This window comes from Saccopteryx bilineata, chromosome 3 (genome assembly GCF_036850765.1).
Source record: "Saccopteryx bilineata isolate mSacBil1 chromosome 3, mSacBil1_pri_phased_curated, whole genome shotgun sequence".
Lineage (NCBI taxonomy): Eukaryota > Metazoa > Chordata > Mammalia > Chiroptera > Emballonuridae > Saccopteryx > Saccopteryx bilineata.
Window position 1 is genome coordinate 245,662,234 of NC_089492.1, and position 18,735 is coordinate 245,680,968.

At 43.3% G+C, this 18,735-nt stretch overlaps 1 protein-coding gene across 1 annotated transcript in view; it reads left to right on the forward strand.

Moving 5' to 3' along the window:
* PLPP3 (phospholipid phosphatase 3) overlaps positions 1-18,735 on the forward strand; it is an 84,808-nt gene that overhangs the window by 27,018 nt on the left and 39,055 nt on the right. Inside the window, exon 2 of the mRNA XM_066269087.1 lies at positions 15,565-15,722. Coding sequence (XP_066125184.1) covers positions 15,565-15,722 — 158 coding nt within the window. The remainder of the gene's footprint in view (positions 1-15,564; positions 15,723-18,735) is intronic.

Sequence of the window (18,735 nt, forward strand, 5' to 3'; positions counted from 1 at the left end):
CTGTAAATGCGCCCTCCCTCCTCACACCATGGAATAGGGTCCCTGCTCTGAGGTGAGGCTCCCCGTTACAGAGAGCCACCTCGTGCAGAAGAATGAACCGGACTGGAGAAAGTGGCTTTGCAAAGGGGCACAAGGGCCTGCTGCCTGCTCCAACAGGGCAGCAGTGTTCCTTAGGTGTTTGAGCAGGTAGGTCCAGGGGCCCTGCTCTCCACTGTTGTCCACCCAGTTAGGTTTCAGTTGGGGATCCTTCCATTTCTTTGCAAATCCATTTCCACAAAGGGAGAGCTGTACTGGAGGCCGCGATTTCCTTAATAACCTTCCATTTTTCAGGCAAACATACCAGGCAGTTCTCGTGGCGATACCATGGTGAAGGGGAATAATGTTATTTGGCATTTTGCCCTTTAAAAAAGTGCACGTGGGTGGGGGATAGGTGGGTGGGTAGGAGGATGGGCAGAGCAACAGTGGGGGCTTTGTAATTTACTGCAATAGAGAGGTCAGGTGGGCAGGGTCATGAGGGTTGGGCCTCCAGACCCTCCTTTCCCCCTCGGCCTGATTCACACATCTTGGGCCTTTGTAAAGGGGTAGTTGGGGAGTTTTTCTGTTTTTATTTGGAGGAAGGACTCTAGACATTCTGTCCCTGTGAGAAAAGCTGGCTCCTAGCTGCTTTGCAAGGATTAAGGGCCTGGCTTCCAGAACCATTGAAGAAACATCCCAGGAACTACCCTTTTCTCTCAACAGCTGAAAAATGCATCACAGAGCAGTGGCTTCCTGGAGAGTTTTGGCAAAAGAGCTTCCCCCTGGAACAATAGAGTTCCTATAGCCAACCACCTAGGAGTTCTTACTGCAGCCGATTCTCCCACGAGGATCTGGATGCCCGTGTTGTCCCCATTCTGACATGAGGGGGGGGGGGCGGGGGGAAGGGCGGGGCTGCCAAAGCAACTGAGGGTGGCCCCTGAGCGCAGGGATTTCTGTCTGCAGAGGGCTGGCCCATTTGAAATGCATCCCTTCTCCAGACAGGTGATGTGATGGCTGCACAGAGCTGTGGGGAGCCAGCCTGACCCAGCGAGTGCCTGCTGGGCTGCTCTGAGACCCCGTTTCTGATCATCAGTCTGGCCTGTCCAAGATCGAACTGCTAATTTGCCTACCTAGAAAGGATTACTGATGTGGGGAATAAATGAGGCCCGGCTATAAAGCACCTACAGTAGAATCCGGTTCGCAGCTGTATATAGCGAATGCTAATTCCCACCGCCTCCAACCCACACCACATTATTATTAGTATTATTATTATTATTATTATTATTTTCTGATACCTACTTCTTTGACCAAGCCAAGAACTGCCAGTCATTAATTTAGTTTGTATCTGAAGATTTGCAGGTTTGGGAAATGTTTTCTGGAGTTGTTCTTTATAAATGAGCATCCTTGAACTCCGGAGGGCTCTGCTTGGCCAGTGGAGCTTTACAAACTTCAAGTAGCGTGCTCCTCAGTTATGCCAGCCAGGATATAGTGGGCAGGGTAATGCGCATCTGCTCTGTATAGATGCCATGGAAACAAAGCCTTCAGTTTGTTTATAAAGTGCCATGCACTCCTTGGATAAAGGTGGGACCTCCTAAACTTAAAAAGGTCCACAAGATGCCTGGTAACACAACCCCTTGCCCTTGTACGTGAAGAAACAGAGCCTGAGAGAGCAGCATTGTGGTTATACAGTTAGCCCTGGCCAAAGAAACGTAATACTCCCACCCTCACCTGTATTATCTTACTGATATCAGGCATGTCTTCACTGAACCAAAAACTGGTTTTGAAATGGTTTTCCTGTCCAGGCTACTGGCTGAGCTGACCCAGCTCAGGACCTGAGACTGTTACTTAGGTGAGAGGCTGGCTAATTTGCTAGAACAGCCACACAAAGTAGAATGATCCCAATATATTTATTTGGCATCAGCTTACTTCAATTTATAGCAATCCTAGTCATGATTAAACTAGAAATCCTTTCCCCCAATTAAAAAAATGACTTTTGGATTGAATATTATTTTTAAGTAACAGTTTTTTTCTTTTTTGCGTGTTTTCAGCATCTATGTTTTGGTCAAATAAGTTTGTAAAATAATGATTTTTATATTTGCTCGCTTATAGTTTGCATTGCAGGCTGGGCAGCACCAGGTATATGTGGTTTGTGAAATTGCAAATTACCTTCCTGCTTGGGAAGGGCCATTGTTTTGCTAATGTTTGCTGGAGGAGAGGTTTTCATGCCAGAAAGTTTTGAAAAGAGAGAGAAGAAGAGAAAGAAGCCATGTTTTGCAGAGAGAATGCAGAATGCTGAAGAAGCCATGTTGGCAAGGAAAGAGAAGGTGTGCAGATGGGGAACCAGAGGTGAGGGGCTTTGTGAGCTCCACTGAGACTGGTGAGGCCTTTGATTCTAAGAGAAACCAGAGAAGATTCTCCTGGTTGTGGAACTGGAGAATGCGTCAGTGGCTATGGGAGCCCTGTGTGTTTGCTCATCGGCCGGTGCGAGACTTTAATAAAGGAATGGCCCACCATTTTTTGGCTCCACTGTTTCTTTACCATTTGCCGGAATCCCATGAGAACCTGCATGTGAAGGGCCACGATGCTGGCAGCCTCTGGCCATATAGAACCACATGGACTTCCTCAGACTACGTTTCTCCTTTTTCGTTGGGGTTAAAAGTTGGGCAGGGAATGAGGGTGGAACACAGAAGTTATGTTAAGTTTTTGCGAGGGGGAAACTTTCCAATTCTGGATTTTGATTTTCTCTGAGCATAGCTTTAAACACATTATTGCCATTCAAAGATAGCAAGGAATGTTTGAAATGTGTTTACTGGGCTAGTCAATAAATTGGTATTGCATCCCTGCTGGCTGCCAGGTCATGTGCTAAGGGTGTCCTCTGGATCCTTGAACATTTCAGAAATGCTTCCCTGGGAGTTCCTGTCATGTTGCATCATGGGTACTTATCCCCTGAGTATGCATTCTTCGAGGGCGGGACCACATCTTATTAGTTTCTGTAGCCCATAATTCTCTCAGGGAGGAGTTTCTTCATTCAAAGCAGCCTTTTTCTCCTTCACTTTCTTGCCACCCAGGGCACAGTGTAAAACTCAGTGGGGCACAGACCCAGCCTCAGATGTCTGGAAAGGAGTTTGAGTTGTACTTTAATCAGGTGTTTTGTAATACCATTCACTCCCTGGACACTTCTAAAGTGAAAATGGAGCTTATAAGGACAGCACAGAGAGAGGAAATCAACTACAAATTAAAAAGTGATTAGTGAGTGTTTAAGCAGAAGGTCAAAGGGATTATTTTGGACTTTAAACTTTTCAGCTTTCAGGGCTTGTATTCAGTTACAAAATTACATCCCTGAATTATTTGTGCAGGTGGCAGCTGTCATGGTTGAAGAAAGTTTCAGTGTTTTACAAAAGGAACATTGACAGGGCTGGGAATGGGGAGTTTGCTCCTGGGGTGACGCTTGTCTTATCCACCGCCCACTGGAATGGCTCCAGTCTTGCTCAACTTGAGTGACAGTCCTTGTGCGAGCTGACACAGCCCTGTCCAGGTTAGTTCAGCCACCTTCTTGAAGAAACCAGTCCAGCTGGTTGATTGGCATCCTGTAAACAGCAGGATGATAGATTTTCAGGACTGAGAGAGCAGAGAACTCAGCCTTAAATACCTACCATGTGATAGATCATCCTCACAGCTCTTCAGGGTGGCTGTTGGCATCTTCTCTTTACAACTGGGGTTCAGAGAAGTTAAGCAGCCTGTTGAAGATTGCATAGATTATAAGTGGCAAAACTGGTTTTCAAACCCAGATCTGAGCTGCTTTGTTGAGATTCGTGTGTGCTCTTTTATTTAGTGCTTCTTCAGGGCAGAGAGTCCCAGATGGGTTAGGAGTAGTCTAACACCGATCCCTTTGCCCCTGGGCAGCTGGGCAAGGTGGGCTGTGATTGCTGAATCACTGACCAGTGGCCTCTTCCACTTACATCTGCCCCAGAAACTGATAATTCAGGTTATCCAGCTCAACCACCCATCTGAGACTTGAAGCTGGTGAGGCTCCCCATAAATTATTTCTTATGGAAATGTCAGCTGTTCATGAGAATATGTGGTATTGTGTTGCTTTGGGGGATTGTGTTAGAAAGACAGGGTTTGGGGTATGATAGAGATTAGCCAGGGAGTTCAGGATTCAGAAGGCAGAAAAAGAATCCACAGGCCATAGAGTGTATTAGAGGTGTAGTCAGATATTCAGAATTTTAGTTTGTTTCCTATACTTTTATTCAATACATATTTGTTGAACACCCACTAGGTGCCAGGTATTATTCTCTGTGCTGCTGGGATACTGATATAAATAAAATATATATATGGACCCTTTTCTGAAGGACTCTCCACTCATGAAGGATACTTACAGGAAAAGAATAATTAGATTGCAAGAGTGTGGTGGGTCTCAGTCTTCTCATCTATTACATGGAGTCAATGGCATGAGAGCTCTTATAGTTCTAAAACTTTATCAGCATTCTACTGCAATGTGCCTAAATCTGCTTAGACTAAGATTTGTCATATCAACAAATATCTGATGGGTTTTAATTAAGTCGCTTCTCATTTTGCTTTTACTCTTTAGAATTCATGAGCTTCTATCAAAAGGAGGCTGTTTTGTTTTTATTTTAAATATCTGTTACCTTAAAAACTAGAACTCTGTGATAACCCCACCCACTGGCAGCCACATGGAGTAAACTTGCTAAGGTATGGGCTTGGTAGTTTCACAAGCCTTGGCATGTAATCTTCATTCTTTTTACTAACTGTGTGACCTTTGGCAAGTCACTTAACTTCTGCACTCAGTTTCCCCATATCTAAAATGCAAATATTATTAACTGCCTTGAGATGGTGACCTGCCACAGACCTTGGATTTAGAAGACTGAGCATAGATAGGAGGCTCAGTCTTAGGTTAAGATTAAGACATATACATAATGGGTGCTAGACTTATTGGGGTGACCACTTCACAAGTTATATAAATGTCTAATCGCTATGGTGTCCACCTATAACTAATATAATTTTGTATGTCAACTGTAAATGAAAAAATATAAGAATTTTTTTTAATTTAAAAAAGAGTCTGACCAGGCAGTGGTGCCATGGATAAAGCATTGACCTGGGATGTTAAAATCCCAGGTTCAAACCCCCAAAATTTCCAGCTTGAGCATGGGATTATAGACATGACTCCATGGTCACTGGCTTGAGCCCAGAGGTCACTGTCTTGAACCCAAGGTTGCTGGCTTGAACAAGGGGTCACTGGCTCAGCTGGAACCCCCCGGTCATGGCACATATGAGAATGTAATCAATGAACGACTAGACTAAAGTGCCACAACAAGTTGATGCTTCTCATCTCTCTCTTTTCCTGTTCCTTCTCTCTCGCTCACTAAAAATAAATAAATAAATAAATAAATCAAAAGAAACGCATATACACCAAAGAAGACATATACATAAACACATGCATATATCCACTCACATATATACATGTCTAATGTGGCCATTACCTACCATGAGGGCATTGTTGAACCAAGAGTTAGTTATTTCTATTTTCATGGGATCATGCAAGGACTTTCATATTCCCTAGGGCAAGGATAGAAAAGCCAAATGTCTATGGGGGCCAGGCAGTATAACATAAATGACTAAAGTAGACTAGGTAAAGGAAAATCTACAGTCCAAGGTCACTCAGAATGGCAACTGACACGCAGCCTTAGCATCATGGAATCAATAGGGAGTGTTGGCAGCCACGGTTACCGCAGCCTGTATGGCCACATGGTGTGAAAGCTGGTTGAAGAAGCTGGAAATCTGGATGTTATGTGAGACTTCCCATTATTAAATATTAACAAATAATTTAAAAAACTTTAAACCCTGAGTGGGCCAATCAGAACATCTCTGCAGGCCAGCTTGGGTCATGGCTGCCCACCTGTGACCTTTGGTGTAGAACTTGGACCATGCAGCTTGATGAGTTACCTTGGAGTGCCCGGTGGCCTTGGAGTGCTGACCAGAATGCTGATGTTCTCCCAGCGCCCCCAGGAGTGCGTCCACTCCTCATTTCTGGCACTGCAGCTGGCCCCAGCCTTGCCTTTTTGGACGATCTCGAACTTTGGCCTGCCCAGGTGTCTGATGTCCTGCCAGTCCACATCGTTGTTTATTTTACCTCCACGTGAACCTGGTGTTTTTGTGTACACTTGGGCAGCATGGCTTGGATGGGGGCGCGCACGCTGACGAACATATGTTTAACTGTTGGGAAAATAAAAAGAAATGTTTCTCTTCACCCTTATTATAGCTTTACCTCCCATTCAGCCTCATGTGATCTTTGAGAATGCATGGCAGAGTTCCTGTTGTGACATTTCTTCTCTGAGTCAGCGTGCTGGATCCTGCTAACCACTATCGAAGCCCCTTCTGTTTATACAATCCCCAAAAGTCCCTGGAATTATAGGATTTTATGAGCATGCTTTCCCCTGGGATCAGATTGCGTTTGAGGAGTGGCTAGCCAGCCCATGGCTACTTTAGCGAGCCTTGGCAGAACTTTGATCACATTTTATCCCTGCTTAAAAATTTTCAGTAGCTTTCTGTGTCACAGACAGAAACAAAAATGAATATATATGGAGCAAGGCGATTACTGGATATTTAGCTGTGTCTCAGACTTCATAATTAACTCTGTATGTTGAAAACTTTTTTTTTTTTGAGAGAGAAAGAGAGAGGAAAGGAGAAAGATGAGAAGCATCAACTTGTACTTACGCTACTTTAGTTGTTCACTGATTGTTTCTCATATGTGCCTTGACTGGGGGACTGAACCCAAGCCAGTGACCCCTTGCTCAAGCCAGCGACCTTGGGGTTTTGAACTTGGGACCTCAGTGTCCCAGGTTGATGCTCTATCCACTGCACACAACTGGGCAGGCATTACTTTTTTAGAGAGAGGAAACTCTTGTACTAAGTCTTATTGTGCTGTGATTAAAATCAAATTCAGGAGGTAAAGTGACTTGCCTAAGGTCATACAATAAAGCGTGACAGGTGATAGAAGTGGGAGGTAAAACCCTGTATGCTTGATTCTTAAGTTCATGAATAAAATTGAAAACAATCTTCTGAGAAGAGATATTTAAGTCATGAAAAAGGAATAGGAGTTTGCCAATGGTACTTTAATCCAGATGTTAACAACATTACTTCAGAGAGTTGTTAGGAAGATCAAATGTGATTATTTACATAAAAGCTATAAAACCCTATGCACATGTGTGGTTCTTGCTGTGTCCTCACTCTGCACAGCCATATTGCAAATGAACTCATTTAGGTCATAAGGGAAACTGAGGCAGAAGGGTGACTGGATCTGTATAAATCCATCTTAACATCTAAGGCTTGCTTTTTATATATATATATATGTTTTTCTCTCTTTTTTTCTTTTTCTTTTTTGTATTTTTCTGAAGTTGGAAACGGAGAGGCAGTCAGACAGACATGCGCCCAAACGGGATCCACCTGGCATGCCCACCAGGGGGCGATGCTCTGCCCATCTGGAGCGTCACTCTGCTGCAATCAGAGCCATTCTAGTGCCTGAGGCAGAGGCCACAGAACCATCCTCAGCGCCTGGGCCAACTTTGCTCCAATGGAGCCTCAGCTGTGGGAGGGGAAGAGAGAGACAGAGAGGAAGGAGAGGGGGAGGGGTAGAGAAGCAGATGGGCACTTCTCTTTTGTGCCCTGGCCGGGAATTGAACCTGGGACTCCCGCATGCCAGGCCGATGCTCTACCACTGAGCCAACCGGCCAGGGTCATTTTTATGTGTTTTTCTTTTGTATTTTTCAAAGTTAGAAGCGGGGAGGCAGTCAGACAAACTCCCGCATGTGGCTGACCAGCATCCACCCAGCATGCCCACCAGAGGGCGATGTTCTGCCCATCTGGGGCGTTGCACCGTTGTGGCCAGAGCCATTCTAGTGCCTGAGGTGGAGGCCGTGCAGCCGTCCTCAGCACCCAGTCCAACTTTGCTCCAATGGAGCCTTGGCTGCGGGAGGGGAAGAGAGAGATAGAGAGGAAGGGGAGGGGGAAGGATGGAGAAGCAGATGGGCGCTTCTCCTGTGTGCCATGGCCGGGAATTGAACCCAAGACTTCCACATGCTGGGCCGATGCTCTACCACTGAGCCAACCGTCCAGGGCTAAGGCTTACTTCTTATTCTTGTTCAAGGTCAACATAAACTTCCTAGAACTTTGTGGCTTTGCTAATATCTGCAGACGTAGGTCATGTGTATTTGGCAAAGAAGGCTAACCTGCCCCATCTCTGAAAAAACTTTTGAGTCACAGTGTCCTATTACATATCCTGGTTATGGCTCCCATCAGTAGAGAGGACACTGAGGTGAATTATAATCTCTCTGACTAGGTTTTTGGCTATGTACTAATTAATGCAGGGGATTATTTTGAGAGTTAAGCCAGCTATTGTATCCAAAACTCCTTGCACATAATAGATGCTCAATGAATGTAAATTTACTGTCATCCTTATTAAAAGAAGGATCAAAAAAGAAGAAGGAGGTCTTGGAAAATAACCCAGTTTTACCTGGGGTACAGGAACACTAAGTCTTGTTGGCTCTGGTAGCTGTGTATCAGTACTAGAAATAAAATGTTACATTTGTGAAATATGTCAGGGTGACAAAAGATGTCTGGGTCTCTCTCAGTGAAAGGTACGAACCATGGATTATTAGTTTGTTTTTAGTTCCTGGTGGATATGGCAACCCTTTAAAAATCCAACTAGAAAGGCCAGAACAGCTAGACTGAGGGTGTGAAGCAGACAATATTAATTATTTTAAAGGATAAAGTGTTGTCACTTTAAGCACTTTCAAGTGAGAAAGACCATCCAAAGTTCTTTCTCATGATGAGACTGAAGACAGGTATCTCTTTGCCATGGAACCTAAAACTTTCTGAAGTTAGGGAACTCAAAATCAGTGCAGTGTTTTGCTCAGTGTCGTGTCCCCAGCACCTAACACAGTTCCCAGCACTCAGCAACTGTCCATACCTATTTGTGGAATGAGACTAAACACCTTGGACTTGGGGTCAGGAAACCCAGGCACCAGGATCAGATCTGCCGTTAGTTTCTTCATTTCTACCATGTAGGTGCTTTCAGTTCTGACAATCTTCTTTTTGTGAAGAAAGGGCCTGAACTTTCCAGGACTGAAGAATCAAGCGTTTGTCAAAGAGAACCTCTAGACCCAGAAGACTGCACGCTCACACTAGCCAACAGCAAGTGTTTTTCATGGCAAACCCTTTCAAAGGTGGGAAACACCTTCACAGTACACTTAGTTTTGTCTCATCTGGATTGTGTCCAGTCTAAAAATCTGGACAAATATCGTAAACCGAAGAAAGTTTGCACACTTCTAAGACCAGTAGCAATTAATTACTTTAAATAGAAACCCTGTCACTTACAAGCAACATAAATATTTGTATTTTGAACCTCTAAGTAGTAGTTGGGTTGACCATTCTAGCCTTAAGCGATTAAAAAAAAATCAGTTGGTCATATTTTAACAGGGAATACATTTATAAAGAAGGGGAGGGTCAGGTCGTGGAATAAGAAAACATAAGCCAAAAGAGAGACAGGCCTGGGTTCAAATCCCTTCACCAATTGACTCCCTTGGTACCCACGGACAAGCTACAAAACTTCTGGCCTTAGTGTTCTGTTGGTTACAAGTGAAAACAATAACCTATGACTTTTCATCACGATGGTGGAGATGAGAATAGAATACATTAATTCTTAATTAGACTCTAAACTCCTTGAAATCAGAAGTCCAGTATCTTCCATCTATATTTCTAACATCTGGCCCAAATTGGTGCCATTTGCTAGCTCTGCACTTCAGATGATCCGTTTAAACCTTTCTGAGCCTCAATTTTTCATTTGTAAAGTGAGTAGAACTCTCATAGTGTAGGTAAGATGGATAATCCCTGTTACAAAGTCCTAATAGCCGCCTGATTTGAGTTACTTACTCTACGCTTGATACATGCATACATATTCTGTGTTTGGTGTTATTTTGTAGGTAGGTGTGTGGGCTTTCTGCAGATGTTAATTTAATCATTACTCTTATAGATCCTGGGCTTTGCTTATTTTAAGGTAACTACAGATTGGGGGAAGCGGAAAGTTGGACAGCTCTGGAAAGGGCACTCGAAGGACTTGGGATATGGGACACATGGGAAGCCCCTCCCTTATGCTTTGATTTGGGTTGTGCAAAAGTGCAAAGATTTCTCATTCACTTTCCAACCCCTTCTCTTCCCCTACCCACACCAAGGGTTTTCTAAAAAACACTCTGAGAGCAGGAGGCTGTGTTTAATTTTGTGCAGACGCAAAGCTGTGGCTGGTGGGGGTGAGGGGGTGGGGCTCTGGGGCTGGGTCACTTTGGTAACACTTTACACGTGACTTTATCAATGGGTGGGCCACAAAAACTTACCCTCTGTTTTTCTACACCCCACTCTCAACCACCCAATCTACCCAAGTGTTAGTTTTTCAAAGCCCAAGAAGTTTCAAAGGCCTGAACCCAACACAGGGGCCATTCTTCATGCTTTGATTTTCTGCCCATTAAATGTTTGTCAGTGAGTTCGTATTTCGCCTCCTCTGCAGCTTACACATCCCAAGAGGTCCCTGGAGGTATAGGAACTTAATTGATCCTTGATTAAAAGAAGGAGAAATACTTGAGTCTGGTTCTAGAATCACCAGATGGTGTGTGCGCGTGTGAATGTGCATGCGTGTGTGCTTGTGTGTGTGTGTGTGTGTACACTTTTTGACTCTGCTTTGCCAAAAGCTGGTAATCTACCTTTCATTAAAAGATGAATCTAAATTTCAGAAGATTGGCTTCAGAGTTTCAGTTAAATTGGATCTCGAGCACACGTGGTACGTGTGACTGTTCAGTGAACAATAGCCAGTGCTGTAGCCTTGGCTGTTCCAAATAAACCATTATTTTTCTTCAAAGGCTGATCTCTGTTGAATGAATGAATACTTGTAGATGCTTCCTTCTCTCTGTTTCAAGTGACCACTTTACATAGCACCTACGAGTCAGATCATTTTAACCCCATCCAGCTCCACCTCATACTTGCAGCGTGACTCTGGTAAATCCCTTTAATCCCTTTGAAACGGAAGGTGACTTAACGTGTTATTTTTTTTTTTCTTTAGAAACAACTTTTTTCTTTGAAAGCAAATGTGTATTCATTGTAAAACATTTGGAAAACACAGCCAACAGGAGGAATGACAAAAAGAACAATATCTGTAATTTACCATTTGGAGATGACTACTCACTGATGTGTTAGTTTTTATAATTGTTTCTGCCATTAGCCTGTGGGCCACCAGAGGGTTTGGGTGTGAACTCTCTCACTTCAGTAGCCCCATCAGCACCTGAAACATAACAGGCGGCCAGGCTTGTCAAACTGCCGTGGTCTGTGTGGGGATCCTCAGCACAGTCTGGGCGCGTAATAGTTGTTCAGTAAATGCTAGCTACTATTATGTTCTTCATGCTAGTTTTCCCTTCGTTGTTTACTTATGTAACTTATCTCTTTCAGCTCTGTCGCCAAATTTAAAATTGTATTTTCAACACTGTCATCGGTTTTGTCAACAGCCTTGTTGAAATCCCCAAACTGAACTGGCTTCTCATGAGTGTACTTAGCCCCTAGACCTCAGAAACCTGTCGCTCATATAAGGGTCAACTCCAGCCTCTCGTCCTCTGTAGGCCATCTTTAGTGGCCCTAGTAGAGTAGAGTAGCCTTTTATGCCCTTGCTGCACTCTACACATATATCAGTCCACACATTGGAAATACTTAAGCGCACTTGTTTTTGGGTCTTTTTACAATACCACGAACCCTTTGAGGACAGGTACTATGATGTATTTGCCTTTAGATCACCAGGGGACAGCACTGGGAATTTTTTTGAAATGAAATGATTAGGGACTGTTGCAGTTGGTAGTAAAGATGGTGCCAAAGTTGGAAATGGAGATCATGCTTTGGAAGAAGAAAAGCCTCCTCTCTGTGCCCTGGAGAGGGAAGGCATGGTGTTATATCTCTTGAGGACTAGCCACCCCATTAGGGAAAATGTTTATGCTTTTAACATTGAGTGAAGGAATCTGAGGTTACTCTCTTCCGGGAACAAAGTCAAGCTTTGACTGGCATCACCCCCAATCAGACCACAGTTGGTAGGGGAGACAAAAAATAAAGCCACTGGGATTTCTAAATGATATTTCCATGCCTTTTAAGAAAACAAATAGAACATATTCAGATCCAACTTCTCATTTGTTTGTGGTCATCATCCACATAATCAGAACCGGAAACCCGCCCCAACCCTTGAACAAGGAAGGAAGAAAAGGGGTTTGGATTGCTCCCAGATTAAGAGAGCAAAGGAACTGACCAGAGAGAAATTTTCTCCTAACTTTCTCTGTGGGACTTTTCCTCCTTCTTCCTTTTAACATTTATGGAGTGTCCATAGCATGTGCCAGACTGTACTCTTATTACCAATGGTATTGCCTAGTGTCTTCCAACTAAAGCAACACCTTGAACTGATTTTTTTTTCCTTGAACTGATTTTAATTGAGTGTCTGTGTCTTCCCCTTATAGATCGTAAGATCCCTGAGGGCCGGGCTTGTGTCGTCTTTGTATTCTTTATATTTAGTATACATATATAGTAAAGACTCGATAAATATTTGTTGAATGAATGAATGAATGAATGAATGAATGATTACATTAACCTATTACATCATCCCAGCAATCCCAAAGCTAGATTTCATTCTTCGTATTGAACAGATGACAGGGGGCTTCTGGAGATGTGAAATAGCTTGCTCAAATAGAAGGGAGCAGAGTTGAGATCATTAACCCAGCTCTGTCTCACTCCACAGCCCTTTATATGTGTTTTATTGTCCTTAGAAACATGTTTTACAGGCCTATCATGTGAACACTATTAAAAATAGAAGTTGGAGGACTGAGAGTGTAGCACAAATTGAAGGAACTCGGGGCCTGTTCCCTACCTGAGTTTATTAGCGACGTTTTGGCTCCCAGGCACCACAGAGGCTGCAGCCGGTCCGGACACCAAGCTGAATGGTTTTATCACGATGTGTGGAACTTAAAAGCGGACTATTAATATCATACTGCTGGCTTCTCAGCTACTTTTCATAGCCAACTTGGCCACATTTCAAAATGCTTAGGCAGTGGGATGAAGATGGTTCAGGCCCAAGTGATATCTACCTCCCCCAGCACCCCAGCCCCCCAAAATCAGCTAACTGCTCTTGCCACCTCCCTCTCCCCCTTCCCTCTGTTGCAGAGACGGAGTTTCAAGGGCTAATGGTTATTGCCTTCCAGGGCCCCTCTGTGTTTACTTTGAGAAGGTCAGGCACAATGCGGTGGTGTGTTGCTGCTCTTTCTTTTCAAAGCACCAGTATGAATTTGATAAAGTAAATTGTTGTTCTAGCAGGAAGCAGTTAGGGGTCACAAAATAAATAGCCGTAGAATTCAAATAAATCCAGAGAATAAAACCAAATAAATCCATGTGCGTATGCACAGTGATACATAAATACACTTTTTCAAAAGTGAGCATTTTTATTGCTGCCGGTCTGGACCAAAGTAATTGAAAAATTGTGGAGTTTGTGGTTCTTTTTTTCTTTCTTTCCTTTTTTTTTTTTTTTTAAAGAGGCAGTCTGGGCCCTTGAGCGATGTGAAATGAATTTAATATTTTTTGAAAAACATAAAAATGGAATTTTATCTTTTCAACAATGGCTTATCTTGGGATTTAAAATTTTATTTTATTATCTTATTTTATTTTTTATCTTGGTTTGTTTAAAAAAAAAATTTTTTTTTTTAGCTAATGAAATTTGCATTCGGATAAAACCAATTTAGGCCTGACCAGTGGTGGCTCAGTGGATAAAGCATCGACCTGGAACACTGAGGTTGCCAGTTTGAGACACTGGGCCTGCCTGGTCAAGGCACATATGGGAGTTGATGCTTCCTGCTCCTGCCCCCATTCTCACTCCTCTCTCTAAAATGAATTAAAAAAAAAAAGTCTGACCCTTGATGTGGGGGAAAGAATAGACTTAAAAAAAAAAAAACAATTTGCAAAGTAAAATTAGGGAGTTAGGCATTTGAGATGGACAAGCAACTCTGACTGAGCAAAAGAGTTTCTCTGAGTCTCTTTTCCATTGGAAGATGAGCAGTAGTCATGCTTAAATGATGCTTTAGAATGACCTCTCAGGGTTGTTGAAAGATTCCATACAAAAATGAATATGAAGTACTTTACACATTGTAGGGCATATCAGTGGTGCCTGCGGCTACTAACCAGATGTTTTTTGTAGTCTTCCCAATCCGAACATTCAGTGGCTCACCTTTCACTTTGTGAGGTGGCATTAAGGCTTGGTATTGGACTTGGGGACTAGAGATAAATAGGTCTTCCATTCTAAGAAAAGAGCCTGAACTAAGATAAGAGTCTCTGGGTATTGTGTTCTTGTAGTATGGGGTGGGTGGGAGGGGGGCAGAGGACTGTGAGTCTGGAGAGGGGGGTTTAAGTCATGGGGGACTCTGAAGGTCGTACTTCATCTCATCCTGTGTGCAATGGGGAATGATCGAAGAGGACTTAGCAAGGTAATGTCATGGTCCGGAAGTAGACTGGTGGGTATGGGTAAGAGGCAGTGAAGGCCAGGAGAGTGATTTGGAGGCTATTCCAGTTTCTAGGCATGAGATATTGTGACTTTCACTCCTTACTTCAGGGTTATGAGAGACTTTTTCCTGGCAGGTGATGGAATTCATTTGCCATGACCTTTAAGGGAATGGCATCTGAGTTGGCCACTGATTAAACCAGCAGCAGCTGTGTGAGCAGCTTGGTGCTCTCAGATGCCCTTGGGCTCTGCTCCAGGTCTGCAGGCAGCAGGGCCCCGCTCAGTAATACTCAGTCTTTTCAACGACACTTTGAACAGTGAAAGCATCAGACTGAAGATGGCATTAATTGAACAGCTACTGTATGCCAGGCACTGTGCTGGCAATGTTATGTGCTTTTTTTCTCCTTGGGTCCTCACCACAACTGGTTTGATGTATGGGGAAACTGAGGCCCAGGAAGATAGAGTGAGAACCAGAAGCCATGCTGCTAGAAAGGGGTGAATCTGGGATTCAAATTCAAGTTATCAGACCCTGGGCTTTCACGACTCCATGCAACATAGCCTTAGGATGAACTTCCCAAAGGGGAAATGGTTAAGACTTAAGAGAAGAATGTACTTGAAGGAATAAAGAGACATCATTAGATTTGGAGCTATATAGTAATCACAAATTGGGGTTTAATTTTTAGCAGGATGTTGTAAAGCAGTGGAAAAGCTCCTGTGCTGGCTCTTCCACTGCCTTCCTCTGTCCTCTGAGACAGGAGGGTGACAAAGGAGGAAAAGGGAAGCGTGGAGTGAAAGGAGCGACAGCTTGCATTATTAAGCTGTAGATTGCTACAAATCCAAGTACTTAATATCACTGTCAGTGTTGTTGTTTGGGGTAGTTTTTGTTGTAGTCATTTTTAGCCACCTTGCATTGATGGTTTCCCCTTGTTTTTTTGTTTCTTCCCTGGCATATGCAATGGTTCCATCTTGACCAGCGGGCCTGCCCTTCCTGATCATTGAGACAAGCACCATCAAGCCTTACCAACGAGGGTTTTATTGCAATGATGACAGCATCAAGTATCCTCTGAAAACTGGTGAGACAATAAATGATGCTGTGCTCTGCGCCGTGGGGATCGTCATCGCCATCCTTGCGGTAAGCACCCAGATTACATGCTCAACCTGTCTGATTTCCCCTGTATCATATGATAGGATATCTGAGTCAGCAGAAACCTGGCTGATCAATTAGAATTGCAGTTGACTAACCCTATTTCTTTAATGCAGTTAATACTGTTATTAAAGGTATTTAAAAATACTAAATAACAGCCTGACCAGGTGGTGGTGCAGTGGTTAAAGCATCAGACTGGGATGCGGAAGACCCAGGTTTGAGACCCCGAGGTCGCCAGCTTGAGCATGAGCTCATCTGGTTTGAGCAAAGCTGAGCTGCTTGAGCCCAAGGTCGCTGGCTCAAGCAAAGGGTTACTCGGTCTGCTGAAGGCCCGCGGTCAAGGCACATATGAGAAAGCAATCGATGAACAACTAAGGTGTTGCAGCGTGCAAGGAAAAACTAATGATTGATGCTTCTCATCTCTCTCCGTTCCTGTCTGTCTGTCCCTGTCTATCTCTTTCTCTGTCTCTATAAAAGAAAAAAAATACTAAATAACACATACATATACACAGGTCCTTGAATAATGTCATTTCATTATAACATTGATGAGATTCCATCAGAACTTAATTCTTGTTTATATCAATTAGCCTGTGGTAAAATTGGTTTTGTTATATCAGTTTGCTTAGTCACAGATCCTATCGTGAGGACTTTCTGTATACTAAAAGTATTATAAAAGCAGGCTAAGCACCCTTCTAAAATACTTTACATGCATTATCCTCAGAACAATCCAATGAAGCCCTAGATATTGTTCTTATCTTTTTTCTACTTATTAAGAAACAGAGGTCCACAGAGTAGAAGTAAGTTGCCCGAGGTCACTGGGTGAATAAGTGGTAGAGTTGGGATTTGAACCCAGTTGTTCCTTACCCCAGAGTCTGAGCTCTGAGCCTCAGAAGAGGGAAACTGCCCTGTCAGATATCACAGGCATTTTCTAGGTTCTTTCCATATCATCACTGTGCTGCCGAAACAGTGATAATGCCATTGGCATTCTCTGACACATTGCTTTGTTCTCTCTCCCAGTGGCCATGGTGTCAAAGTGAAAATATTGTAAAATGAGATTTAGAATCTAGAGACCTTGATTCTAGACCTGGCCATCCATTGATGAGCTGTATATCTTTAAACCAAGGATGACCTTCTTGCTTTATAGCGTTGCAGGGAGGAGTAAAAGAGGTCATGAATATTGAAATACTTTGCAAACTCTTAACTGCTGAGCAGGTTACTCATATGTAGGTGAAAAGTCCAGACTTACATTGAGGTCTTCCTGTAGAAGATAAAGTCCTCATTCAGATAAAAAAGTGTGTCACAGACTAGGACAAGGTCCACAATTATCTTGAGCAATGATAGCCTCATGGAAATTGAGGTATGGCCTACCTGGTTCTCCTTGGAATGTCACTACCATGTTTTAATCCAGTATTCTAATATGCGAGTCATACATTTTTCATAGCTTGTTCATTCCATACCTCCATTATTATCCTAAGTTTGTTCTTTGCTCCTGAACCTCAGCCATGTGGATGAAAGGCATAAATAATTATTATGTCCACCAAGATCATAATTCTCTCTTACAGATCCTTGAGTCAACTATGTATTAGCCATAGCCTGGAAGCTTATCTTTGGCCTGCCTTATATTAGCAAGCCAAGAATTAGGAAGCTAATAGTAAGAACACCACATGTAAAGTATGTGCTATTATCCCCATTATACAAATTGAACATCAGAAAGTTAGATGGGTTAAATTACAAGCTCAAAGTCTACAGCTCATAAAAGTTGGGGTTCAGACCTGTGCCTGGCTTATTTCATAGCCTTCTTTCCATCTTGCAGACTTGATTTTGGAATGGAGGGTGTCTATTCCAAATGAATTGCTCAAGGGGATAGGCAGTTAGCTAATCTTGCCTACTTTGGATCAAATGTAAGCTGCTGATGGTACATGAACCACATTTCATAAAGTTTCTCTTTTGACTTCCCCACTCTGGGGGTTGGCTGTAAACTTTGAGACCCCTCTTTGTTTTTTAATAACATCGTAAACCAGGCACACAATCAACAGTTTGAAATTGGGGAGGGGGAAGGGAGGCTAGTAGAATTCTTTCCAACCTTTAAAAGAAAAACAGTCCATTTGGCAATGGTAGTAGTTTCTTAAAGGTGGACTGAGGATCTTTGTATTCAGAAAATGAAGAATTCAAAATCTGATTTTTACTATTTGCTCCAAATTGACAGCGTGGGGTTGAGTTCTGGAGGAAGAACAGCTTTTCCTGGAAAAGATGTTTGTAACAGAAGGCAGATTTTTGTATAAAGGTTTGAACAGGTGTCTTTGACCCTTGGAGGGTCAGTTAATTGAATGTTTTCAGCAGGCCGACTGTATCCCAGGTACACTCCTTACATGTGATTATTACCATTTGCCTACTGAGATGCTCCCAGGCACAGTGGGGTGGAAAGAAACACTCTTCGGAGGCCTAGAGACCCACAAACCATGTGAATGAGGCGAATCTCTGGTTTTCTTCTCCTGTAAAATGGGAATGGTGTTTGAATTCACTCTTGGGGATTTCTGGAAGAAGCAAATGTCGCAGCAGCAGACTAGATGAGCACAAGGGTGCTAACGTAGCTTCTTCAGGATCCACACTTCTGCAAGCGAAACTCCTGCTCAGCGGCTCTGCTCCTGCCGTTTGCCAAGACCATCACTTCTGCCTTACAGATGCTAGCATTTCCATGAAAAATCTGCTTTGAAGTGCTTCATTGTGACGTGCCTGTCTCCTCGTGTCATGGTGGTGTTTTAATGAGAATGTTCCCTGACCTCCCAGGTTTCCATGAAATCATCTGTGTGGCCTTGGGTACAGGATAAGACACAACCTTGCTTCCCCGTCCCACAGAAGGGCAGTTTCCATAGTGTGTTCCTGTTGCCCTGAGAAAGGCCAGGCACCAGAGACTGCAATAATGGTCTTTTATCAGGTGCTGTTGTGTGCCGTAGAAACCTGTGGGCCACGCGTAAGCATTTTATCCTGGCGAAACCCTAAG